This window comes from Myxozyma melibiosi (assembly GCF_037950935.1).
Source record: "Myxozyma melibiosi strain Phaff 52-87 chromosome Unknown BZA70scaffold_7, whole genome shotgun sequence".
Classification (NCBI taxonomy): Eukaryota; Fungi; Ascomycota; class Lipomycetes; order Lipomycetales; family Lipomycetaceae; genus Myxozyma; species Myxozyma melibiosi.
Window position 1 is genome coordinate 200,204 of NW_027042921.1, and position 23,793 is coordinate 223,996.

A 23,793-nucleotide genomic window follows, 5' to 3' on the forward strand; every position below is an offset into this window, starting at 1 on the left:
GCGGTGAGGGTGCGGTGCCCACGTGGAGCGCACAGGCCGCGCACGGTTTAGGAAGTCGTCCTCAGCGTCGGCGCCGCGTGCTGCTGCCACGCTGCTGCTCCTCCTCTGTTCCTGTTCCTCTTCACCACCGCCTTCTTCTGCTCTTCTCCATCAACTCCTTCTGCAATGGCCTCCGCAAACGGTTCCTCGGCTGAGCGCAAGCACGCTAAGAGCCAGAGCACCTTCGTATGTATCTCCTCTCTTCTCCCGTCGGCCGTCCCTGTCTTCTTTGTCCATGCGCGTCCTCCGATCGGCCATTCTTGCGTTTCACGCTCTCTTCTCTCTGCCGTTCTCTGTCGCGATTTTAGTTGTATTCGCGTAGTTTTTTTTAGAAATCTTTATATCTCGTGTTTTATTTCTGTTCTATTTGTTTTCTTTTTCGTGTTTTGGGTTTTGACCGGCTACTCTCCCCTCTCCTCTCCGCTAACATGCCACCTAGCAATTCGAAAACACCTCCACCGCCATCGCCGCCAGTCAGATGCGCAATGCCCTCAACAAGCTCGCCGACACCGTTCCTGACCCAAAGATGCGCAAGGTATGTCTTCTCCACTCTCTTCTACATCCTCTTCCCCTCGTCGCGTCTTTGTTTACCCGATCCCTACTAACACGCACCCCCACCTCTAGCAATTCGAGACCCAAATGGACGCCTTCTTCTCCCTCTTCCGCCGGTATCTCACCGACAAGGCCAAGGGAACCGCCGTGTACGTCTACTCTTCTCTTCATCTACAACCTCCCTACTAACTCCTGTTCAGCGACTGGGACCATATCAACCCCCCCAACCCCGAGCAGGTCATTGCCTACGATGAGCTCGCCGAGGACATCCAGACCGAGTTCCTCTCCAAGCTCGTCGTTCTCAAGCTCAACGGTGGTCTTGGAACCTCAATGGGCTGCGTCGGTCCCAAATCAGTCATCGAGGTTCGCGAAGGCCAGTCCTTCCTCGACCTTGCCGTCCGCCAAATTGAGTTCTTGAACGACACCTACAAGGTCAACGTGCCCTTTGTGCTCATGAACTCCTTCAACACCGACGACGACACGCAGTCCATCATCAAGAAGTACGAGGGTCACAACGTCGAGATTATCACCTTTAACCAGTCTCAATACCCTCGTGTCTACAAGGACTCCCTTCTCCCCGTCCCCAAGGACATCTCGGCTCCCATTGACTCGTGGTACCCTCCCGGACACGGTGACTTGTTTGAGTCGATCGAGAACTCTGGAGTTCTTGACGAGCTCATCGCCCGCGGAAAGGAGGTCCTCTTTGTCTCCAACTCTGACAACCTCGGCGCTGTCGTCGACTTCAAGATCCTCAACCACATGGTCGAGTCCAAGTCGGAGTACATCATGGAGCTGACCGACAAGACGCGTGCTGATGTCAAGGGTGGTACCATCATCGACTACGAGGGCTCTGTCCGACTACTGGAGATTGCGCAGGTTCCCAAGGACCATACCGAGGACTTCAAGTCGATCAAGAAGTTCAAGTACTTCAACACCAACAACATCTGGATCAACCTGAAGGCCATGAAGCGCGTTGTCGAGAACAGCGAGCTCGAGCTCGAGATCATCCCGAACGCAAAGTCGATCTCTGTCGGCAAGGGCGAGTCTGACGTTGGCGTTCTCCAGCTCGAGACCGCCGTCGGTGCCGCCATCCGTCACTTCAAGGGCGCCCACGGTGTCAACGTTCCCCGTCGCCGATTCTTGCCCGTCAAGACTTGCTCCGATCTCATGCTCGTCAAGTCGGATCTGTACTCGCTTGCCCACGGCGCTCTCGAGATCTCGCCTGGCCGATTCGGTCCTGCTCCGTTGATCAAGCTTGGAAGCCATTTCAAGAAGGTTTCTGACTTCCAGAAGCGCATTCCCTACATTCCCAAGATCGTCGAGCTTGACCATCTTACGGTCACTGGTAATGTTTCGCTTGGAAAGGGTGTCGTTTTGAAGGGAACTGTCATTATTGTCTGCTCGGACGGCCAGAAGATTGATATTCCCAACGGCAGCATTCTTGAAAACGTTGTCATCACTGGCAACCTGTCTATACTCGAGCATTAAATAGCGACTTCCATTCTGCCTGGTTTGAAACCGTGGCAAGTGTTTTTTTCCCTTTCAGTTTTTTTTACCACTTTTGGTTGTACATTTGAACGTTTGATCATTTTCTATTCCTGCTGTATGTGAATTTTCCATTTTCCTTTTTTTTTGTTGACTACTCTCTCTGAGAGAGCGGGTTGGTGTCCATAGTTGAGTTTGGCCTTGGAGGCAAGTAAGTGTATGAGTTTGTGACTATTTTTCCTAATGAAGGAAAAAAGAGTCTGAAATTGGACAGTGTAGCAGTGAAGTCTAAGATTAGTCCCAGAGAATGAATGGTTCTCGGGTTTTATTTTGTATTGCTGTTTTTGCGCCTGAAATACATGGCTGTGAACAAGATTTGATAAGTTCTTGATTGTAGTGTAGAATTCTGTCATAGACAGTATCGGAAGACTGGTTTTCTAGATCTCCGAGCAGGTCGGCGAGAGTCGATTGTTTTGTCGGGTTGAATCTCGGCTTGAGCGAGAAGATGCATCATGAGGGAGACAGGCGCGTCTGTGGTGGTAGTAGAAAGGTTCGATGTCGTAGAAGGGGGTTCTGGCTTTGTCTTTCTCTTAGGCTTAGGCTCTGGCTCTGACGTTGTCGTTTTAGCCGTTTCGCGAATGAAGTGATCAATATCACTATCATAATCGAAGCTTTGCGTCGCGGTAGCTGCGACCGCTGCAGCTGTTGTGGGCGCAGGGGAGGTCGACGAGGAGGGAGCAGCAGAAGGCACCGGCGGCGACGAAGGTACCTGTGTGAGCCGGATGATTTCCATTATATCGTCGTTATCGCTGGCGGGTTCTGGGGGAGGACGGTCAGGTTCTGCGAGATGTGTCGCAGCGTCGGCGGGCTGAGAATCTGGGGAGGGTTTGGGAGGGGGAGGTTTTATCTTGGTGGGTGCTGGAGTGCGGGAAGCAGATAGGCGAGGAGCGTGCATCAGCGTTCCTAACGTCGAAAGCGGGACCTCATCACGAACTTCTTCCAGAGGGACTTCATCGTCGCTGCTGAGCGCAGGGCGCGGACTCTCATCGGTATCTTTCGCACCCGCTGATTCAAGCAATCTCAGCTCTGCCTCGTGCACCGCTGCCGTGAACAGATGTACTGTTTCAAGAAACTCGTCTTCGACCATGCGATAAGCCTTGTCGTTTTGCTGCATTAGCTCTGTTGGTAGGAATGGTGGTTTTGCGCGCTTGTGTGTATCGCTGGGGTCGGTATCAGATGATGATGATGAGGGGGAGGAGAACACCTGCGTTGAGGACGGGGGAGGTCGATACCGTCTCGGCTCATGTCGTGGTTTTGTGATTGTCGTATCATCATGACTTTCAGACGCAGTCTCCGGTTCCCGTTTCCTTTTCGAGGCTTCTGTAATATCTCTTTTGACTGGTTTGCGATCAACGGTCCTCCTCGACGCGGCAGACGACGACGTCATCGCTTCCCACGGAAGTACACGTCTCCTTACCATCTCAGAACCATTCAAAAACACCCGCAGTAATTCACATCAGACCCAAAACCTCTGTCAATGCTCCCTACCTATCTATTTCTACTTCACCGAGAAGTAACTGATTGAAGATCAACAATGATCAACTATCAAAAATTAAGGTTCGAGTCGTTGTCCCGGCCGATGACGTTTTTGGCTCTTTTTTGGGTCTTGAAATTTGAGAAATTCAATTTAAATCTGTTATCTTCCTCCCAACGGTCAGATTATTCGAATTGCATCTGCAATTATTGTTTGTGATTGAATATTCTGTTTGAGGTTTTGAGTTTATAGCTGCTGTTTGCTGTTGTTTATAATTGCTTCTATTTGGGGAGGTCTGATTCGAAAGCAGACGATATGGCAGACGAGGATCAAAATGGCACACTGCCTTCTACCAGCACGACACCACCTCCCGCGACCACAGCCTTCCTCAAAGACAGCGAGACCACGACAGAACATGAGACAGACGACGCGATGACGCCGACGCCTCTTGAACCGAATATCCAGAGTCTGGATAGTCTTGGTGTGCGAACGATGGAGCAAGATGATCTTGAACGGAACGTGGCGGCGCAGGTATGGATCAACGCATCTTGACGAGCGCGATGTTTTGATGAGAATGCTAACAGAGTCTTGTACAGGCTGATCAAGCTATTAATAAACGCGAGAAAGATCTAGATATGAAGCGTTTGGAGAAATCTCTCACCCAGAAACTGTTTGTCTCTTCCTTGTTCTACTTATCTTGCTAATCAACGTCGCTAACAACTTGATCCTGCAGAAAATTCGTCGAGAAAATCAACAAACTCGAAGACCGCCTCGGCTCACGCAACACGACTCTTTCCGCACGCGCAAAGATCATCGACGAAATCGAACACATCCGCACCGTCGACCTCGCGCCCATCGACCAAGATATCTCCGACATCCGGCACCGGATCGACGAGCGCGAGCGCGCCGCCGCCGCCATGGCCGGCCATCATCATAACTCAGAAGCAGGTGGTGAAGTTGCGGACGCGGCGCGGTTGCCGAATGAGTCGGAACGCGAGTTTTTGATACGGACGGGTAAGATCACGCCGTTTTCGAAGATGGCGGGTCTCGAGCGCCAGGCGGGACGGGCAGCGGACGCGGCGCACGCGTCGGCGCAGGTGATTGCAGAGGCGGAGAGTAGCGCGCAGACGACGGCGGCGGTAAGCAGTGGTGCGGCAGCGGGGAAGGATATGTCGCATCAGAAACTACGGTTGCCGGGGCTTGAGTTTGATACCTCTGACGAGGGCGAGATTGAGGAAGACGAGGATGATGAGGAAGAGCTTGTTAGTCGGATCTCTGCCGAGACGAAGATTAGACGGCGGAGGTTGAGTTCGTCGGGTGGTGCGAGCGGGCAGCGGAAACGGAGGAGGGTGGATGAGGATGAGGAGGATGAGGATGCGGTCGTCAAGGATGAGGATGAGTCTGCGGAATCTGATTTTGTGCCAGACGCGGACGACGATGACGAGGCGCTGGAAGACGAGGGTGATGACGATGAGTTGCAATATGCCGCCGAAATGGACGACGACGACTTTGAAGACGAGGAACGCAAGCCAAAGGCGAGAAAGAAATCGTCAAAGAAGAAGAAGAAGGAGGAGGAGAAGGAGGAGTTACCGGAAGCAGACGATGGCGATGAGAGTTACTATAAAGAACGTCTGCAGAGATGGGTATCCCGACGTTCCGCGTTCCGGAAGAAAACCCGTCTCCGTCGCGAGCAAGCAGGCGGCAGCAGCAACAACGAGGACGGCTCTGACTCGGATACAGAGGAATGGTACCGTCGGCACCCGAAAATCCGCGATCTGGAGTTCGACGGCGGGTATCGGCTGCCGGGCGATATCCACGCCAGTTTGTTTGACTATCAAAAGACGTGCGTGCAGTGGCTTTGGGAGCTGTATTCGCAGCGCACGGGCGGGATTATTGGCGACGAGATGGGGTTGGGAAAGACGATTCAGATTATTTCGTTCATTGCGGGATTACACTACAGTGGGAAACTTACAAAGCCGGTGCTGATTGTTTGTCCGGCGACAGTGATGAAGCAGTGGGTGAACGAGCTGCATAGGTGGTGGCCACCCTTTCGCGCCGTGATTTTACATTCAAGCGGGACAGGCATGCTGAAGAACGCCGAGCAGGCGGATGAGCTGGATAGACAGCTGAGTAAGCGGCAAGGCAAGCTGATTGACTCAAAGTCGAGCCAGGCGGTGAAAAGGCTGGTGAACCGCGTGGTGGCGAAGGGACATGTGCTGGTGACCACCTACGTCGGCATGCAAATCTATCGAGACGCGATCCTGCCCAAGGAGTGGGGCTACTGCGTGCTCGACGAAGGCCATAAGATCCGCAACCCAGACTCTGACATCTCGCTGGTGTGCAAGCAGGTGAAGACGCCGCATCGCGTGATTCTGTCGGGAACACCGCTGCAGAATAACCTGACTGAACTGTGGAGTCTGTTTGACTTTGTCAGTCCCGGCAGATTAGGCACGCTGCCGGTGTTCCAACAGCAGTTCTCGGTACCGATCAACATCGGTGGCTACGCGAACGCGACGAACGTGCAGGTGCAGACGGCGTACAAATGCGCGGTCGTCCTGCGGGACCTGATTTCGCCGTACCTCTTGCGGCGGATGAAGGTCGACGTGGCGGCCGACCTGCCCAAGAAGACCGAGCAGGTGCTGTTTTGCAAGCTGACGCAGCCACAGCGGGACGCGTACGTCAAGTTTCTAAAGTCGGGGGACATGTCGTCGATCATGTCCGGCAAGCGGCAGGTTCTGTTCGGGGTCGACATCCTGCGCAAGATCTGCAATCATCCCGATCTCGTCAGCCGCGAGATCCTAAGCCACAAGGAAGGCTACAACTACGGCTCGGGCAACAAGTCCGGCAAGATGCAGGTCGTCAAGAGCTTGATCCTGCTCTGGAAGCAGCAGGGCCACCGCGCGCTGCTGTTTTGCCAGACGCGGCAGATGCTCGACATTCTCGAGAAATTCATCAGCGGCCTGCACCCGAGCGTGCGGTACCTGCGCATGGACGGCTCGACGCCGATCGGATCGCGGCAGACGCTCGTGGACGAGTATAACAACACGCCCGAGATCGATGTGTTTTTGCTCACGACGCGCGTCGGCGGGCTGGGCATCAATCTGACGGGCGCGAACCGCGTGATTATCTACGACCCGGACTGGAACCCGTCGACGGACGTGCAAGCGCGCGAGCGCGCGTGGCGGCTGGGGCAGCAGAAGAAAGTGGCGATTTACAGGCTGATGACGTCGGGGACGATCGAGGAGAAGATCTACCACCGGCAGATCTTCAAGCAGTTTCTGACCAACAAGATCCTGAAGGATCCGAAGCAGCGGCGGTTTTTTAAGAATAATGATTTACATGACTTGTTCAGTCTTGGAGATTCGGACGCGGACGGGACGGAGACCGGGACGCTGTTTGCGGGGGCGGAGGTTCAGTTGAATCGTGGGGAGCTCGAGTCGGTGGAGGAGAGTAAGAAGAAGAAGAAGGTGAAGGAGACGGAGGCTATCAAGCAGCTTACAGGCGTTGCTGGTCTCGAGAAGTAGTGAGTGTCTATCTTTTCTTGCTATATGAAAACGAGCAAAGAGCTAACCGATCACGACAGCCGCACCGAGGAAGAAGAAAACAAAACCACAGAACCAACCTCCTCAACAGCCGCCGCTCCAGACGAAGAAACACCCGACCCCTCGTCCACCGGCGCCGACGACGGAATAATGGAAAGCCTTTTCGCGCGCTCGGGAGTCCACAGCGCGCTCGAGCACGACGAGATCATGAACGCGTCGCGGCCGGACGCGATCCTGGTCGAGCGCGAAGGAGCGCGGATTGCGGCGGATGCAGCGCGGGCGTTGCGGGAGTCGCGGCGCGCGATGAGAGCGACGGGGGCGGGCGTCGGGACGCCGACGTGGACGGGGAGGAGCGGGGTTGCGGGGAGAGAAGATGGTGCAGGTAGACGAGCGGTCGGGGCGCGGAGTAGGGAGGGTGGTAGTGCACCGCCTGCTACATCTACATCTAGTTCTAGAACATCAGGATTGCTTTCGCGGCAAACGTCGTCAAGGGTTGGGTCGGGAGGTATTTTGGCCAGGCTACGTGATAAAAAGGCGCTGGAGGAGCAAGAGTCTGCGCGAAGACGGTGATGTGTATGATGATCTATGATGAGGTGGAGAGTGAAAGAGATAGTATTTAATAAATAATAATGCTCTCCACCCCCGAGCCGGACAAACTACCAGACGGACGCTTTTGACTGTTTAATCAGCCCACCGCAGAGATAAGTTTATTTCAGCTATCCAGACTAAAATATCATAGAAAAGACGCTCTTCCAGGAGGATACTCGCAGCTGTCTGAGAATGACTAGAAACACAAAAGAGCATCTCCACCCTACACCGGACTGACAATGCATAGCACATGCGGGGAAAGCAAACACCATCTGCAAAGCTGTAAGGAAAATGCATAAAATTAGCTTCAAGTGATTATCTTCTTATAGCAGCGCGAGGATTCATTTACAGTAAAGTATCCGATCGGGTAGTTCGCCCCGTCCGGCTCTGGGGGTGCACTACAATAATATTTCGCATTTCGCTCAACTCATTCTGCTTCCCAAAAAGACCAACACCAACAACAAAAAAAACAGCAGACACAAACACAAACTCGCTACAAAAGCTACAATACGACTACTGAGTCACGGTCTTCTCCTCAACGACGATCGGCACGTCAGGCGCGTTCTCAAAGTGAATACCGCCGTGCTTGAGCATCGCTTCGGCGACGGCTTCGGCGGAGCGGAATTCCAGCGCGACTTTGTCGCCGAACTTTGCGTTGATTTCTTCGAGCGTGAGGCCGGCGGTCTGAGTATATTGTTAGAATTGCAGGTAAAGAGGAGAGAAAGAATAAGTGAAATACCTCTGGACAGATAAAGATAACAGCAGTGGTAGTGACGAGGCAGGTTGCAATCATCGGGAAGTAATACTTCCAGCCAATATTTGCAAATCCAGTAGTGGCTGGACTGGTAAACGCAATAGCGCACAGGAAGAACGAGCCAAGACCCAAGGTTCCACCGTAACTTCGAAGATGAGTAGGCCAGATCTCAGAGACGTAGACATAGCCTGCGCAGTCGATAGTGGACCCGTAAAATACGATAAACATAAAAAACATCGCAACGGCGCCGTTGGTGCCTGCCTTGCTGTGTCCATCAAGGTAGTATTTCTGCAGAACCGCTTCGCAGATCATGGTTGCGCTCGTGAGGTAGCCTCCCGTGACCAGAAGTTTCTTGCGACCAATGCGATCCATAAGAACCGCGTTAATCATAGCGCCAATCCAAGCACAGACAGTCCAGACAATAGAAAGCGAAAGCTGCAGCACGACTCCGAATCCAAGAGCAGCAAATAGGGTTGGTGTGAGGTTCGCAATAACGAGAATACCAGTGGACTGGCCCATTACCCAGGTCAGGATCGAGCAGATTGCACGATGTCGAAGATGGGGAGTCTTGAAGATATAGATGTAGCCGTGGGGTAGTGTTCGCTCTTCGATGATCTGAGCACGAATCTGAGCCATTTCCGCGGCAGCGATCTTTGCTTCGGGATCTTCCTCGGTTCTGTTGAGCTTCTTGAGAATAACCCACGCCTCATCGTATCGTTCTTTCTCACAGAGCCAGCGAGAGACTCCGGGAGGAAGAAAAGAGAGATGAAAAGACAGAGGGCAAAGAAGGTGAGCATGACGAACTGCAGACGCCATTGATAGGGCCTGTCGACAAAGTGCCAGATGAGTGCAAAGATAGAGGAAGTGATGTAGGCGTATATAATTCCGATTGCATGTTCAGAAACGAGTAAACCTCTTAGATGCGGGGGAGCAATCTCACTCATGTAGACAGGGCAGTTAGCAAGAAGCATACCGGCGCCAATACCGCCAGTTGTGCGAAAGACGGTGAACATGGCGACGTTGACAGATCCGGCTTTGAGGGCGGCAGAAATCATGACTAGAACAGCAGCGGTACCGGTAGCTACTTTGCGACCCCATCTGGTAGAAATGGGAGCTTGGATGACAGCGCCGACGAAACCACCTCCGAGGAAGCTGGAATGCTGTAGTGTCAGAATGGGCAAGACAATATCAAACACAGAAGAGTAACGCACCCACCGATCATTCCACCGATGACTGAATCAGAGTTGCCGTTGCTGAGAAACTTCTCAATAAAACTGGTCTGGGAGAAGGATCCAGCAGTGGCGTTGTTGGCGTAACCAAAGACGAAACTGCCGAGGCCGGCGGCGAGAATTGCCTGCGAGGGTGAGTGACAGGAAGCGAGGTGTTTGATAGAAACGGGGAGCGTACCATAACATTTGCGGTGGTGAGCTTCTGCTTGCGCAGATGATCTAAGGCGGACGCGACAGACTCGAGATCAGCGGGATGCCGGGCGTCTTGCTGGGCGGGGACTTCTGGGTCGGTCATGGTTGCGAGGATGTGCGGAGACGGGGAAGGAACCGGGGGTGGGGAGCAGGGTCCATTTATAGAAGGCGCTATGCCGCATGGCAGACAGGCGTCGAGGTGATTGACTGATTATTAATAGAAAGCAGACGGTCGACGAAAGCAGGAGCTGCTCGAAGCACGCAGTCGCTCGGCATTCGAACTTGGAGCCGGACAATTTATAATTTAATCTGCTTACTCGCTTGGGAGTTGCTCCGCCGCACGCAGCACGATGAGTGGTTTTATTCCACGTTTGAGTGATATTCTGCAACTATTCTATTGAAAACAGAATCAACAAACGTCAGTTCCTTTTTTAGTTGCAAAATCTACAATCGACACCCTCGTTAAGCGACGGGGTGCAATTATCAGGATAAATAGACGGAGATGGTGATTGGGAATAAGCTTTGTGTAAAGCATATCAAAACCTTATACGAGGACTTCAAATCCCGAGCAAAGCCCGGACGAGTGCTCGTCAGCTTTCAGTCAGCTGTGTCAGCTGCTTTGGTGGCTTTCTCTACTTAGCCCAGTTGTCTGAACTACTTATCCTGTCTGAGCAGATGACGTCGAGTCGAGCTAGAGAGCGGGGACAGAACATGGAAAACCTGGGACGGGGAGTATTCGATGCTCAAACGATCGACGCGTCTCGGACGGTGTTCTCCCCGTTCTTCACCTTATCCTCACATCCCAACACGATAGCAGTTTACAGTAAAACTATATATCTCCATGTTGTTTATTAATAATACATGTTGAATATGAAATTCACAGCATAATACCTTCTTCACTGGCTTCTATTCACCTGCACAGATTAAGATTAAAGTTGACAGTTAAACTCTATCCAAGACATTTGCTTGTTCCTCGGATAGACTTCGGATGCCGCACTGTTTTATTCCGCAAACAAATGCGGGGTAAACACTTAAATACGCTCTGCTGCTCCCCGCCTTAGTCGCAAACCCTACAAAGCCCCTCCCAACGCTGTAGGGTTTCTATTCTTATGTAAGCTGACAACATAGATCATGTGATCTGAATCACGTGCACTGCATCCATCCACACACCTCGAGCCTCGCACGTGTTTGCAGACGCGTCTGATCCCAACCTTCTCCAAATATTTCGGTCGTCTGTTCTGTGCTGCTGTTCTCTGTCTTTTCTCGTTCTTTACAGTCCTGTCTTGATGCTTTATTTGCTCTCGCTCTCTTTCTCATGGCTCTCCGCCCACGCTCGAAAGCTGCCTTAGCGCGGCTATTACTCGCTGGCCTCGTCCTCTTCCTCCTCGCCGCTACCCTCTCGCTCTCTGCTCCATCCTCTGCATACCAAACCACTGTCCATTCCCTCTCCGACTCCTCCTGCTCTCCCGTCTGCCACGTCAACAATGCCGTCCTCCTATCCCCCTCTACTTCCCCCGTCGAGCGCGAGTACACCTTCAACGTCGCCCACAAGCAGTCCTCCCACCCCGACGGCGTCATCAAAACCCACGTCCTCGTCAACGACCTCATGCCAGGCCCCACCATCCGCGCCAACCGCGGCGACACAATCGTCGTCCATGTCAACAACAACCTCGCAAACGAATCCACCTCGGTCCATTTCCACGGCGTGCACCACCGCGGCTCGAATTCCATGGACGGCGTTCCGGGCGTAACTCAGTGCGGCATCCCGCCCGGCCATTCCTTCACCTACAAATTCACAGTCAACCAGTCCGGCACTTTCTGGTGGCACTCGCATTCTGCCACACAGCGCATCGACGGCATGGCCGGCGCAATGATTGTCAACGACCCTCAAAACGACCACTACCAAATTGGCAGAGACTACGACGACGAGGCCATCGTCTTCATCCAGGACTACTACCACCAAACAGGCGAGCAGAGATTCGAGTTCTACCTCTCCCGCTCCGGAGCTGGCTTTGAGCCCGTCCCCGAAAACGGCCTCATCAACGGCCGCGGCTACGAAAACCTCTGCTCGCGCGCGCACTTCACGCACAAGTGTGACCCTACCTCCGACACGCGCCCGTTCGAGTTCCGCTTCGTGCGCGGGCGGCGGTACAGACTGCGCGTCATCAACGCGGGCGCGCTTGCAGAGGTCAGCTTCTCGCTTGATAACCACGTGCTCACAATCATCGAGGCCGACACGTCCGAGTCCGAGCCCGCGGATGTGCACTTTGTGCCTATAGCGCCGGGTCAGCGGTACTCCGCCATCGTCACCGCTGCCGAGTCTGGTCCGGACGTGGTCACCATGCGCGCGGATATGAACACAAACTGCTTCAACTACCACAACTCCGTTCTCAATCCCGAGATCCGTGCTCGCGTCGCGCTTGTCGATCCACCCTCGTCGCCTGCGCAGAGATTACTCAAGACCCTCGTCAAACGCGGCGACAGCTCACCCTCCCGACCATGGGACGACGTGCTCTTACCCGACCGCTGCATCGACCTCGACCCATCCCTCCTCCGCCCCGTCGCAGGAGGTCCCTTCTCCGGCGGCCAAGTCCCCGCCATGACGCGCCGCGTCGCGCTGCACACCAAAACCCTCAAACTCGAGCGCGTGAACCTGGCTCCGTTCGGGTTCATCAACCGCACCTCGTTCATGCCCGCCATCGGCGCGCCAAACCTGCACGTCCAACTCGGTCTCGTCAACCCGCTTGCAGAGACAGTCACCGTGCCGACCGTGAGCGGGCGACCGAATACCGATCCGTGGGGCGGCGACCAGCTTATCGAGCACATCGACCTCTCGCCCGATGCAGAACACCCGACCGTCATCGAGCTCGTGATTAACAACCCCGACGAATCAGCCCACCCGTTCCACCTCCACGGCCACGAGATGTACGTCGTGCGCACGCACTCTGCGCGCGCGGGCTTGGGCCCGTGGAAGCCAAAGTACATTTCCGAGTACAAGACCGTCGACGTGCTTCCTCGCGACACCATCACCGTCCCGCGACTCGGTCACGCGGTCGTGCGTTTTGTCGCTGATAACCCGGGATTCTGGGCGTTTCATTGCCATATCCTGTGGCATTTGCGCGCGGGCATGATGATGCAGTTCGCGGTCGGCGTCCAGCAGCTTGAGCGGCAGCTGGTGAATCAGGAGATGATGGAGCAGTGCAGGGTTGAGCGGGAGATGGGCGAGAGATTGGTGAAGGAGTTGCCCGGGAGCGCGTATAAGAAGGGGATGATCCCTGCTACGTAGAGACCTTTTATTGTATATAGAGTTATAGAGATGTATATTAAAGAGTGATGTTCATATGCATTTGTTTTTATTTACTAATAGAATCTGTACAAAATCCAGATCTGTCACCATCTTGTATACCTTATATAACTCATAATCAATTTACAGCCTCACATCCCTTCTCCCACGACTAACCTTCACCAGCGCATCCGTAGCAGGCCGACTCGCCTCCTCGACGCTCAGCAGCCGTCTCTGCTTCAACCTTCTCCCCGCATCATCCGCGAGCGCAAGCACCCGCACACTCACACTAGGCGAGTCGCGCCGATTCTTGCCCTCCCGTCTAAACACTGAAATCCGCTCGACGTAGTCCCACAGTCTACCTTCGGGCTTTATCCGCGACGAGCGTGAGAACGCGCCGGGGTCATGCAGACCGCCTGCGGGGGAGCCTCCGGCTGCCGCTGCTGCTGCTGCGACGGCGGCGTAGCCTGCGTCGTGGTGAAGATCGGCAGGGGAGCTGTATCGCGTCGGCACCCACTCAGGAGAAAGCGACATGATGGCGGGCGTGCGTCCTGACTTTGACCGACGCACGACAAGGATTCCCTCCGCTTCAAACTCGTTGAACGCCGAGCGCAGGACTTCCTTGTTCACGGCTTCAAAGTATGAGAGATCGCCCTGTGCGTAGACGGTCTTGCCTAGTAGCTGCGCTACCTCGAGAAACTCGTTTACTTCTACCCAGAGTGTTTCTGCGCCGCTGCTGTTGTTGCTGTCGTTCGTTTGCTGCGAAGAAGCGATATCGGCTGCGACGGGCGTCAGCATAAACAGCGCCGCGGCAGCAAACCAGTATCCGTCGCAGAACGGCCACAGCAGAAAACAGTAGAAATCAAAAAACTCCCGTCCGCGCGCTCGCTCTTCGAGGCTCAACTCGACCGACCCGTCCTCAGTCAGCGAGATCACGGCCTGGTCGCGCAGCACCTGGATCGACTCCCAGAAGTTGGCCTTGATGCCGCCTGGCTGCTGGATATATACAAATTCGCCGGCGAGCAGGTGTGAGAGCCATTGCGTTTGCTCAAATAGGTATTTGATTGGCACGCGCTGCATCGCAGGGCCGCCGCCTTGCTTGATCTTTGTATACATCGCCACCGCGACGATCGCGTCCGACACAAAGAGATGCATCGCCATGTTCCGGTAGAACGAGAGCTGGAACCGGTCGGCGGCGTAGTAAGTTGGCTCGAGCAACTTGCCGTCTTTGCCCGAGATCCCGATAAGCGGGCCCAGCACTTCCAGCCCGCGATCGACCACTTGCTCTGTCGTCAGCGTGCCAAAATCAGCCACGCGACCGCCTCGCTCGCGGATTCGTACGCAAAGCCACTCTATCCGACGGATGAGCTCCGAGTGGCCTACGCCTCGTCCGCGCAGCGTCAGGAGCACAGTTCCGATCAGCGCTGTAGGCATCACGACCGACGCTTTATTGATGTTTGACAGAACCTCGTATCCGAGCGAGCGCAGCACGCGAGTTCGCAACTGCTCGTTCCCAGCCGCCTCGGTGAACGAAGGGACGGGCGTGCCGCTGGGCGTGTATCGCTCGATCTGGGAGTTTATGTACCCGCGCAAGCTCCATGGCTCATGAAAGCGCACGTCGACGCGGCCGAGCTTGAGCGAGAGAATCTCGCGCGCGGAGAAGAAATCTCGCAGGTTTTCTTTCTGCTTTTGACGGCCGAGCAACTCGCTGATGTAGCTCTCGGTCTCAATCACGCGATCGTACTGAGTCGACACGGGAACGATCCAGCAGTCCTCTGTTCGGCCGGAGAGCACGGTGTCGAAGATGAATTTGAGAATGCCAAATTTGGGAGGAAGCAGTTTTCCAAGTCGGGAGCGGCCGCCTTCGATGAAGCACTCAAAGTTGAAGCCGCCGGAGAGGAGCGTGTCGACGTAGGCTTGGATAAGGGCGCTGTATAACTGGTCGTCGCCGAATGATCTCCTCATCCACATTGCGCCAAGGTTCTATTCAAAAGTTAGTAGATGTAAGATGGAAATAATCATTAAGATAAAGCGCGACTTGCGTTGAGAGCTGGCCCAATGACGGCAAAGTTGAGATTGTCCCCCGCGACAATGGTCGGCAACGATATCCCCACTCGGAAGCAGATCGCCTGCATGCAAACATAATCTATATGCGAGCGATGGCACGGCAAAAAGATCAGACTCTGGCCCTTCTCTGCCGCCATCGCAGCCGTCTTCTTCAAATTCGCAATCTCCTCCGCATTGACATGCAGCCCTTGGTTATACGAGCGCGCGAGAATCTGCATGACGATGTAGTACGCGACGCGCACGATGCGCTTGTGCTCGAATTTGCAAATCATCTTTTGCGCAAGCGTAGCCGTGACTTCTTCAAGCCAACTGACGACCTGCGCGCGTCGCTTGAGCCGTTGCTCGGGCGTGGCTTTTTCCCACAGCGGCGAGTCCTTCACGCTGCGATCGGCAAGGGTCTCGATGCGTTCGCGCAGGAGCGAGTTGCGGAGCACGGCATCCTTCATTTCGGCGGTGAAGCCGTGGTAGAAGATTTTCCTGCCGACGTAGTTGTCATAGGACCGGTAGGTCGTGCCTGCGATGTGTTTGCCGAGATCGCGGAGGAAAGTCACGGGCTGTTCGCGGAAGTGGGTGAAGTCGGAGGTCAGGTTGCGCGTGGGGGACTCGGTCTCGACGGCGGCCGAGGAGATGGCTGCAGAGGATGAGGCGGCGTCGGGGTCATCGGCGGGACCGGAGTGGTCGCGGATGTGGTCGAGGATCACGGCATCGTCGCGGCCGAGAAGGTCGAGATCAAGCGGGTTCCTGCGGGGCATGGCAAGTTCTTGCCGAGGGAGACTTGACAAGCCGAGACGGGTAAAACAAGTGGTGCCTGCGACTGCAAAGACAGGAAAGCAGAAGATAAGCCCGATTGAGCTCCCCGGCGGGCAAAAAAAGGAGCACAGGAAAGGAAGAAGTCCGGAGAGGAGCAGAGGGGCTGCGGAGAAGGGGAGCGTTTAGGCTGGCAGCTGTCTGGGGAAGATTCGGTAGTTCTGAGCACGCAAGCAGCCGGTTAGGGTTTCTGCTTTGGGCTCATCGCCGCTTAATCCGAATCTGGTTGGGAGTTTTGGGCTGCGTCAAGACGCCATCGCCTATTCGAGCAGCTTATCGTCAACAGCTCTTTCTGCACTTTGCACTTTGCACTTTGCACACAACGCCGGGGACTTGTTTCCTGGTTTATTTAGCTGTGGAAATATGCTGGAGTCGAGCGCAGGTCTGTCGTCGCCCGCGTCGCGGATGACAATAGCGGGCGGAGAAGAGAAGTGCGACGCGTCTGCCGTTCACGCCTACCGAGGACCGCTCGTTGCCGCGCCGGCCTCACCGGCGTCGTCGTCGCCGTCGTCTTATGTCGCGAACGACGCTATGCTATGGGCTGCGTCGACACTACCAACCCCGCCGCTGGAATCTCCTGTTTTAGAACGCCTTCATCCTTCCAAAACTGCATTCATCGCAAGCAGCAGCAGCAGCAGCAGCAATAGGAGAACCGACGATGCAAAGATGGGCTCGCTCCTACTCGATATCCTAGCCACTCCCCCGATAGCCACAGCACTTGTCACATACATCAGCAGAACAGACCTCCCAAATCTACGACTAGTCTGCAAGCACGCGTACCAGACGCTGACGTACTCGGACCAGTATTACCTCGACCTGCTCGACAGCGCGATTCAATGCGAAGTCGCGACCGACCCTTGTCGGTCGGCAGAGGCGGGCGACCATGGACGATGTCTGCGCTGTGATAAGACTGTTTGTCGGGTTAGTATATTTGATTTGGTTTGGTGGTGGCCGCTTGCTGATTATTTGGTTATAGTATTGCATTCCTGGCCTTGCGCAGTTGACTACTTTCAGCTCCCGCTCACGCAGCGTGTGCGCCGTCTGCCGCCCTACACTCATCCGCGGCCGCTGTGAATGTGCAGTCTCTCAACGTGAGTACTCTTTTTCTCTTACTAATTTCTCGACCAGTACTGATGTTTCATACACGCCCCAGGCTGGATTTGCAGGGACTGTCATACACTCGAGATCCTGCGCGACCGCAACGACCTACAAATGCGATACGGCAAACACAAGCCCTGCTATGTCTGCATGCGACCCATCGCAGACCGCAGTCCTCCTGTACGCTTACTCTTCTGTTCTTTTTTTTGGTTTTATCTCTCAGTTCTGTATTATCGCATAGCTGAATATGGGGTGATTGCTGATATGTTATTTTTAGAAACTTGCATCCTTTTTGAGCGCGCTTTCCCCACGCGACCACGACCTCTGCAGCTGGTGCAATAAATGGATCTGAATCCACAACTCCCCAAATCAGTGAACTCTTCTTTCTCTTCTTCTTTTCATACATCCATTTGTAACATATCTTGTGTATTTCTTTCGGTGTCTCCTTTTCTTATTCTTAGTCTGTTCTAGATCATTGTGTTATAATCTTTTGTTTCGCGTAGAAGCGGGCGCCTTTGTGTCTCTTTTTTTGACTGTGAATCAGGTATACCAGCGTTAATATTATAATACTAAATAGAATTGATAGTAGTATTAAAAACTACGTCTACTGCCGAAAAGAGTAAGAAGCAAAAACCCTACAACAAGCCGCAAAAAGCAAGTTTACGTCTGCTCAGATTAAACTCACCCAACCCTGAGCCGCAGAGCTGCCTGCAATCGATGAGCTCGAGCTCGAGCTCGGGTCTCCTTTGCTTATGGAGAAGAGAAGGGAAAAGAGATAAGATAATAATAATGACAATACTAGAAAACAACAAGAACAAACAAGATTAAGAAACGTATCGTAGTAAAGAAGAAAAAGAATATAAAAAGATAAAATAAATAGAAAAAAAAAACAATCAAATCATACACGCCTTAGACAGAATCTTTGTTATCATTCCCCCCAGCACCCGCACTCCCATTCCCATTGCTATTCCCGTTCTTCTTTTGATCTTTCCGGATCGGAATCTTGATCCCCTGCATCGCAAAGCACCTGCTCAGATCCGTGCTCTCAATCACGCCCGGGAACTTCTTGGCAATGTAGACCTTGAACGGCTGCGAGAAGCACGTGGCTTGGATGTTTGCCGTGCCGGTGTTCACAACCATCACCGGCTGCCCGTTGTGCAAGCTCGAGTCTTGCTCTGGCTGGTAGTGCATCTGCGCGAGCGAGGATGACGTATGCGCGGGCGCGCGGCCGAGCTCGTTCGTCTGTCCGGGCGCGACGAGCGGAGACCCGAGATTAACAAACGACGCCTTTAACTTGAACTCTCCCTCGGTGCGCACCGACAGATCCTGCAAGATAAACCAGACCCCCAGATTTCCCTGCGGATCGTGCAGCTTGAACGCGGTCGCCACAACGCTGCCAATCAGATTCTTTATCGGCGGCGCCACAAACGTCGGCGTCGGCACGCGCTGGCCGCCGTGCATCGTCACTTGTGAGGCATGATGCGACTGCGGCGGCGGCGACATATTGTTATACGACGGTCGCTGGGGCCCCGCGCCGCTCCCGCTCGAGAGCGGCAGGGTCGAGACGATGGAGAGGTTTGTGGTCTCGTCGACAGACCAGAGCTCGACCGTCAGGGCGAAGAACGAGACGTCTAGTTTTGCGATGTCGGCTTCGCGGCCCGTGGCTTTGTCCGTGATTATGAGCTGGATGCAAGGTGGAGGTGTGATTGGGCGTCGGTCCTGGAGAACACACAGTTAGAAAATGTAACGCGGGGGCGGAGTCCACAGTCCATAGAGAAAGCTCGCTCAGGGAAGTATACTTACTTTATCGCCAAATCCGCACATGCGGGCACGGATGGGCTGCTGCACCACTTTGAGCGTGTAGATATACGGTTCCTTCGGATCGTCAAACACAGGTCGTGCCGCCATGGCCGCGTGCTGCTGCGGCGGCTGCTGCTGTGAATAACTGCCGTAGGGTGCATACGGCTGCGGTGGCGGCGTGCCCTGCGGGGAGTAAGGGTGCTGCTGCGACTGCGGCAGGAGATACTGTTTATGTGAGGGGAGCGGGTATTGCTGATCTTGCGGCGGCGGCGGCGGTTGTTGCTGTGGGTGGTAGTACGCCGGCTGCTGGGTCGGGGGCAGGGGTTGTTGGGACATGGCGTGCGCGGAGGTCGATGGCTGGCTGATGCCGGGGTAGATGTGATACGAGAACGGGGTCGAGAGGCCGGTCGAGGACGAGGGCGGGGACGGGGGCATTGCCGGTGACGCGATTCAGGAGGGGAAGATAGCGATCTGGGATGGGGATGGAAGAGAGAAGAACGCGAGAGAGAGGTGATGGTTCAGAAGAAGCAGCAGTAGAGCTGTATGCACAAACAAATGCCCACGCCCACAGAATCAGTCAGGCCGCCGATAGATTTCAGGAAACAGGTCGCGGCAGAGCAGGAAGAGTCCAGGAGAAGAGAGCGAGACGAGACTGTACGCCCGCAGGTGGAAGATTAACGGCTGTGCGTGCACTCAGAGTTTGCTGGTTTATGCCGCATCTGGCAGCACCACGTGCGCCTCATCGCGGCAACTTCCGTGGCTTTTGCCTGTCAGCTCGCTTGTAGGAAACAAAACACAAAATGGCAACTCAGATTAAAGACTATCCTCCCTGTCAACTCCCGGACCTCTTCCCTGTCCTCAACTGTGTTCAATAGATCATGCAATAGGCGGCTTACTTGTAGTCTTTTCTTTTGTATTTAAAGCTCATCTGCATCCCTCGCAACTACTCTCATTAGCAACCAGCAAATACGCAAACACAACAGCAATCAGCAACCAGCAACCAGATATCACTCCTCTCCCGCCTCCATCATCTTCACAACAAACTTCTGCTGCAACTCATCAAGCCACCTCCCAAGCACCACATCTGCATTCCTCTCCTCCACCTCCGTCGCCTCCCCCGCCTTACCCAGCGTCTCCTCGCAGTACTGCCAAACTCCCTTCAAACTCGTCAACAAGTCCAGAATCGTCCGCCGTCGCTGCACAATCTGTGTCTTCAAACCTGTCTTCGCGCGGGATTTTGTTTCTCTCGCGTCAAGGTAGTTTGATATCTCTTCTGCTCGATCAAGCATATCTTTGGGAAACGGGAGTACCCTCGTCAATCGCAGTCCGTAGTGCATCGTAGGCGATACGACCCCGTTACTTATCTTGTACCTCATCCGCAGCTTGGTCGATCCTGTATTTTCCTCATTACCTGCCGCTGCCGCAGAGTCCTCCACATCGACCCGCATATGCAGCTCAGCTACCCCGCCCCGTCCACTCAGCACCCTCGCGATTTCCAGAAAATGCGTCGCAAACAGCACAGTAGCCCCCGTATCAACCAAACTCTCCGCAATCGCAGTCGTGATCGCAAGTCCATCTCGAACAGAAGACCCTCTCCCCATCTCATCAATCAGCACTAACGTCCGTGGCTTTGCATTCGCCAGAATGAACGCCGCTCCTGCCATATCTGTCGCAAAAGTAGATGTCCCCGTCACTGACCCGCCGCCTTCCTCGCCGCCTGTCGACACTAACGACTGCGTGGCTGTGATTTCGGCGTCCTCGCCCGCTGAAATCCTGGCAAAAATGCCTTCCAGGATTGGAAATTGCGCATGATCTGCCGGCACGAAACTTCCTACCTGCGCCATAATACACAGCAGTGCTACCTGGCGAATATACGTCGATTTCCCCGACATGTTAGCTGATAATGGTTAGTGTCTGCTAGAAACATAATCAAATATTTGATAAAATAAGTAAACCACAGACTTCCCGTGATAATCTGAAATCTCGATGTCGCCGGACTGGCATACACGTCGTTCTCGACAAACTGGCTTCCCTTCTTAGCAAGCACAATCTCTTTGATCGGATGACGTGAATTCTTTATAGCCAAAACCGCTTCGTCTTCATCTTCTTTGTTCTCTGGATTCTCAAACAGCCGTGGCAGCTGCTTCGTACGCTCCATCAGAATCGGCCTCACATATCCCTTCTCGCTTGAGACCGCGACGTGCGCAAATGACACCATCGCATCCAGCATCGCAATTCCCTCGCATGCCTTATATAACGCCGGGATATGAGACCGCACCTCTTCGATCAGTTGTTCCACCGTTTGCTCAGACATCAATATGATCTCTGCCAAAGCATCTCGTAATTTGCCATTCAATTTGAGAAGCTCGAGCGTGCTGCATTCGATGTGGTCGCGCTTTGTCATTCGGTTGATGAAGACCTCTGGAAGAGATACTGGACCTTCGCCGTCCTCACCTCGAAGTGTGTCGATAGGTACTCGGACGTAGTATCCTCTTGCAATCTCATACTTGACCTCAAGTTGCTGCAAGTCATACTCTTCCTTTAGCTGTGCAATCACCTCCATGACATCCTCCGTAGCTTCTTTATACGTCTGTCTAGCCACATCCAGAAACCCGTTTTTCCCCTTCTTGACCGCGTAGCATCTCTGATTGCGCGATTCAACCGGTGTCTTTGCCCAAACGCAGTCTTCGTTGATACTGGCATCGATTAGAGCCTTGACCGCCGACAAGCTTGGATGTCTACATAGCTCACGAACAGAAATGAGAAGGTTCGAGCGAGCTGACGCTGTGGCCTCGTATGCCTCGCTAATCAGATTCACTGACTGCTTTAATAGGATAATCGAATTAATCCGCTGCTCTGAAAATTTGATTGATGGCTTTGTCGGAATCGATATCAGCTAAACCGTAGTCATGAACTAATGTCAGTGCGGTCCTAGTCCCATTCAAATGTTGACTTTATATATAATACAGAGGTCAAAAGCCTATCAAGATCTTGGAACGACTTCAAGGCAGATTTACAGCCAAAAAATAACTCTTCATTCGCCGTCAGTTCCTCGACAGCGGAATACCGTCTCTCGATCGTCTGCTTATCTGTATCAAGCCCATCAGTCAGCTTTATCACTCTTCTCTTTCCATATCGCTCTGCATATACCTGTTAGCGGCTGCAGAATTTGTGAGCGCAAAAGTCGACCACCCATCGGGGTGCTCGTATTATCCAGTACTCCCAGTAATGAGTACTTGGATTTCGGATCAACCAAGTTCTGCGTAAGTTCCAAAGCGCGAACGGTGTCGTAGTCAATAAGCATGCTGCCTAGTAGCTCAGAGAGGATTCGTTTGGTCAAAAGCGATCATTTGAAGAAACAACATCTTATATGTACCTTCGCTACTTTCATATCTCACTCGTAAGCTGTGTAGAGCGAATCTCAAGTTTAGGCTAGTATCGATGTACTTGATAACAGCAGCAGCGGCACAAACAGCGTAAAACCTCAGCAGGACAAGATTAGCAGCTTGATCGGTATCAACTCATATACACCCTAGCATACTTGGACATGACTAGCATGCTTATACTATCCAGATCGTCCTTAAACGACAGCTCCTGGATATATCTCTTGCCTTCTGCTTCGTTGTAGAAATTGCGTGAGACTCCGGTGACTTTCAAATTTGGAAAATTCTCTTGGATGACTTTCACCAGCACTGTTGAACTATGTCGGGTATTTTTCCCACCACTCGTTCCCGTACTCCCCCCTGCAGGCGCCTCGAGGGTCGTAGAAGGAACAAGTACCTCGACAGGCATACAAACAGCCAGCTTATTGACCGTTCTCACGTAGGTTTGGGTATCAACGATTTCAGAAAGAATGCACTCTCCTGTGTCGATCGAGAAAAAGCACATGCCGACAGTCGCTGCAACACCGCGTCCCTGGGTAATGGCACAGATCACTCGGGTAGCAGCGGTGGAAGTCGCATTAGACATTGCAGAGTATGGGCGCGCTGATGCGGTACCAGCGCGAGACGGAGCGCGAGACGGAGCCCGTGAATATCGTGGATAGACAGGATATTGAGGTGCGGAAGGAGAATCCATATAATTGAAAACGCCAGAACCCGAATCGACGCTGACCTCGCCCACACTCGAGTCAACTTCTGATCCCGTTACATCAGGTAATCCAGTAGAAGCCCGTTGACGGCGAGAGACGGCAGCTTTGCGGCGGAAATGAGACGGGAACTTGCGTTTGCCTCGCATGCTTGCCATGTAGGAAGACCGCGAGTTTGGCGTTGATGTCGAGAGACGGTCCTTGAAGGAAGCCAAACGTGACGAAGCTATTGACGAGGAGCGCGATGATCGAGGCATTTCGGCAATCGAATCGGTATACAACAGGATGATAGTTACAGGTTGGAGGGGGTGATGGTGAAGGGAGCTGCGTGTAGTCGAGAGGTATCGCTTCGGTTGAGTGATTTGTGTAACATTTAGTCATGAGTATCGTACTTAATCCTCGTACATTCAATAATATTAATCAAACTGTAACTCCGACTTTGGGTCGCTCTCTGTATCAACATCGGAGAGGATTTGATCTTCATAGTCTGTCGCGGTAGCTCAAGATGGTGAGCCACAGATTCAGCAGCAATCAGATGAACAAGCAATCTGGACCTCAGCTACCAGCCATCTAAACCGATGATATCCAGTATTTTCCATTGCTACTAGTAACACCCACGAAGTCCCGACTCTGTATCAGAATCGGCAAGCTTTGGCTGTCTTAGTGTCTATGATAAACGTTAGGTAGATCAACTACTGAACCCTAAGAAACAGCACGCTTTACTACTTTGGGCAAG

General features: G+C 53.4%; 9 protein-coding genes across 9 annotated transcripts; 4 read left to right on the top strand and 5 right to left on the bottom strand.

Annotated features, from left to right (window-relative positions):
• Window positions 1–99: 99 nt before the first annotated feature.
• BZA70DRAFT_279704 (UTP--glucose-1-phosphate uridylyltransferase family) lies at window positions 100–2,452 on the top strand. The gene is made up of 4 exons (XM_064912824.1): window positions 100–225; window positions 479–574; window positions 664–740; window positions 792–2,452. Exons 1-4 carry the CDS (start codon window positions 166–168, stop codon window positions 2,077–2,079), a joined length of 1,521 nt encoding a protein of 506 aa, XP_064767693.1. The 5' UTR covers window positions 100–165; the 3' UTR covers window positions 2,080–2,452.
• On the bottom strand, window positions 2,453–3,664 carry BZA70DRAFT_279706 (uncharacterized protein). Its single transcript, XM_064912825.1, has one exon. The coding sequence runs from the start codon at window positions 3,554–3,556 to the stop codon at window positions 2,486–2,488; it is 1,071 nt and encodes a 356-aa protein (XP_064767694.1). The 5' UTR covers window positions 3,557–3,664; the 3' UTR covers window positions 2,453–2,485.
• Window positions 3,665–3,741: 77 nt separating this feature from the next.
• Window positions 3,742–7,783, top strand: BZA70DRAFT_179710 (SNF2 family N-terminal domain-containing protein). The gene is made up of 4 exons (XM_064909933.1): window positions 3,742–4,141; window positions 4,207–4,280; window positions 4,344–7,133; window positions 7,194–7,783. The coding sequence occupies exons 1-4, from the start codon at window positions 3,926–3,928 to the stop codon at window positions 7,720–7,722; spliced, it is 3,609 nt and encodes a 1,202-aa protein (XP_064767695.1). The 5' UTR covers window positions 3,742–3,925; the 3' UTR covers window positions 7,723–7,783.
• BZA70DRAFT_306933 (general substrate transporter) lies at window positions 7,766–10,173 on the bottom strand. The gene is made up of 5 exons (XM_064914817.1): window positions 9,902–10,173; window positions 9,706–9,848; window positions 9,270–9,646; window positions 8,480–9,237; window positions 7,766–8,424 (listed from the first exon to the last, which is right to left on the bottom strand). The coding sequence occupies exons 1-5, from the start codon at window positions 10,016–10,018 to the stop codon at window positions 8,254–8,256; spliced, it is 1,566 nt and encodes a 521-aa protein (XP_064767696.1). The 5' UTR covers window positions 10,019–10,173; the 3' UTR covers window positions 7,766–8,253.
• A 1,348-nt stretch (window positions 10,174–11,521) lies between these two features.
• On the top strand, window positions 11,522–13,201 carry BZA70DRAFT_299456 (uncharacterized protein; the record flags this gene model as incomplete). The annotated part of the gene is made up of 1 exon (XM_064914661.1): window positions 11,522–13,201. The coding sequence occupies one exon, from the start codon at window positions 11,522–11,524 to the stop codon at window positions 13,199–13,201; it is 1,680 nt and encodes a 559-aa protein (XP_064767697.1).
• Window positions 13,202–13,244: 43 nt separating this feature from the next.
• BZA70DRAFT_279715 (acyltransferase) lies at window positions 13,245–16,329 on the bottom strand. The gene is made up of 2 exons (XM_064912826.1): window positions 15,241–16,329; window positions 13,245–15,181 (listed from the first exon to the last, which is right to left on the bottom strand). Exons 1-2 carry the CDS (start codon window positions 16,015–16,017, stop codon window positions 13,343–13,345), a joined length of 2,616 nt encoding a protein of 871 aa, XP_064767698.1. The 5' UTR covers window positions 16,018–16,329; the 3' UTR covers window positions 13,245–13,342.
• BZA70DRAFT_279718 (uncharacterized protein) lies at window positions 16,330–17,754 on the top strand. The gene is made up of 3 exons (XM_064912827.1): window positions 16,330–16,993; window positions 17,049–17,163; window positions 17,226–17,754. Exons 1-3 carry the CDS (start codon window positions 16,436–16,438, stop codon window positions 17,510–17,512), a joined length of 960 nt encoding a protein of 319 aa, XP_064767699.1. The 5' UTR covers window positions 16,330–16,435; the 3' UTR covers window positions 17,513–17,754.
• Window positions 17,755–19,676, bottom strand: BZA70DRAFT_279720 (velvet factor-domain-containing protein). Its single transcript, XM_064912828.1, has 2 exons — window positions 18,974–19,676; window positions 17,755–18,889 (listed from the first exon to the last, which is right to left on the bottom strand). The coding sequence occupies exons 1-2, from the start codon at window positions 19,403–19,405 to the stop codon at window positions 18,080–18,082; spliced, it is 1,242 nt and encodes a 413-aa protein (XP_064767700.1). The 5' UTR covers window positions 19,406–19,676; the 3' UTR covers window positions 17,755–18,079.
• Window positions 19,677–19,705: 29 nt separating this feature from the next.
• Window positions 19,706–23,047, bottom strand: BZA70DRAFT_258079 (DNA mismatch repair protein Msh4; the record flags this gene model as incomplete). The annotated part of the gene is made up of 7 exons (XM_064910837.1): window positions 19,706–20,867; window positions 20,933–21,866; window positions 21,938–22,059; window positions 22,121–22,279; window positions 22,347–22,453; window positions 22,512–22,662; window positions 22,708–23,047. 7 exons carry the CDS (start codon window positions 23,045–23,047, stop codon window positions 19,978–19,980), a joined length of 2,703 nt encoding a protein of 900 aa, XP_064767701.1. The 3' UTR covers window positions 19,706–19,977.
• Window positions 23,048–23,793: the final 746 nt, after the last annotated feature.

Bases quoted from the DNA above. Each gene is read 5' to 3' on its own strand.
- BZA70DRAFT_279704 (XM_064912824.1), top strand. From the start codon at position 166: ATGGCCTCCGCAAACGGTTCCTCGGCTGAGCGCAAGCACGCTAAGAGC. The intron at 226-478 runs GTATGTATCTCC...CATGCCACCTAG, and splicing joins CTAAGAGCCAGAGCACCTTC to CAATTCGAAAACACCTCCAC. The intron at 741-791 runs GTACGTCTACTC...ACTCCTGTTCAG, and splicing joins AAGGCCAAGGGAACCGCCGT to CGACTGGGACCATATCAACC.
- BZA70DRAFT_279706 (XM_064912825.1), bottom strand. From the start codon at position 3,556: ATGGTAAGGAGACGTGTACTTCCGTGGGAAGCGATGACGTCGTCGTCT.
- BZA70DRAFT_179710 (XM_064909933.1), top strand. From the start codon at position 3,926: ATGGCAGACGAGGATCAAAATGGCACACTGCCTTCTACCAGCACGACA. The intron at 4,142-4,206 runs GTATGGATCAAC...AGTCTTGTACAG, and splicing joins AACGGAACGTGGCGGCGCAG to GCTGATCAAGCTATTAATAA. The intron at 7,134-7,193 runs GTGAGTGTCTAT...CGATCACGACAG, and splicing joins GTTGCTGGTCTCGAGAAGTA to CCGCACCGAGGAAGAAGAAA.
- BZA70DRAFT_306933 (XM_064914817.1), bottom strand. From the start codon at position 10,018: ATGACCGACCCAGAAGTCCCCGCCCAGCAAGACGCCCGGCATCCCGCT. The intron at 9,647-9,705 runs GTGCGTTACTCT...ACAGCATTCCAG, and splicing joins ATCGGTGGAATGATCGGTGG to CTTCCTCGGAGGTGGTTTCG. The intron at 8,425-8,479 runs GTATTTCACTTA...CAATATACTCAG, and splicing joins TTATCTTTATCTGTCCAGAG to ACCGCCGGCCTCACGCTCGA.
- BZA70DRAFT_279715 (XM_064912826.1), bottom strand. From the start codon at position 16,017: ATGCCCCGCAGGAACCCGCTTGATCTCGACCTTCTCGGCCGCGACGAT. The intron at 15,182-15,240 runs GCAAGTCGCGCT...ACTTTTGAATAG, and splicing joins TCATTGGGCCAGCTCTCAAC to AACCTTGGCGCAATGTGGAT.
- BZA70DRAFT_279718 (XM_064912827.1), top strand. From the start codon at position 16,436: ATGCTGGAGTCGAGCGCAGGTCTGTCGTCGCCCGCGTCGCGGATGACA. The intron at 16,994-17,048 runs GTTAGTATATTT...ATTTGGTTATAG, and splicing joins GTGATAAGACTGTTTGTCGG to TATTGCATTCCTGGCCTTGC. The intron at 17,164-17,225 runs GTGAGTACTCTT...TACACGCCCCAG, and splicing joins TGAATGTGCAGTCTCTCAAC to GCTGGATTTGCAGGGACTGT.
- BZA70DRAFT_279720 (XM_064912828.1), bottom strand. From the start codon at position 19,405: ATGCCCCCGTCCCCGCCCTCGTCCTCGACCGGCCTCTCGACCCCGTTC. The intron at 18,890-18,973 runs GTAAGTATACTT...TGTGTTCTCCAG, and splicing joins TGTGCGGATTTGGCGATAAA to GACCGACGCCCAATCACACC.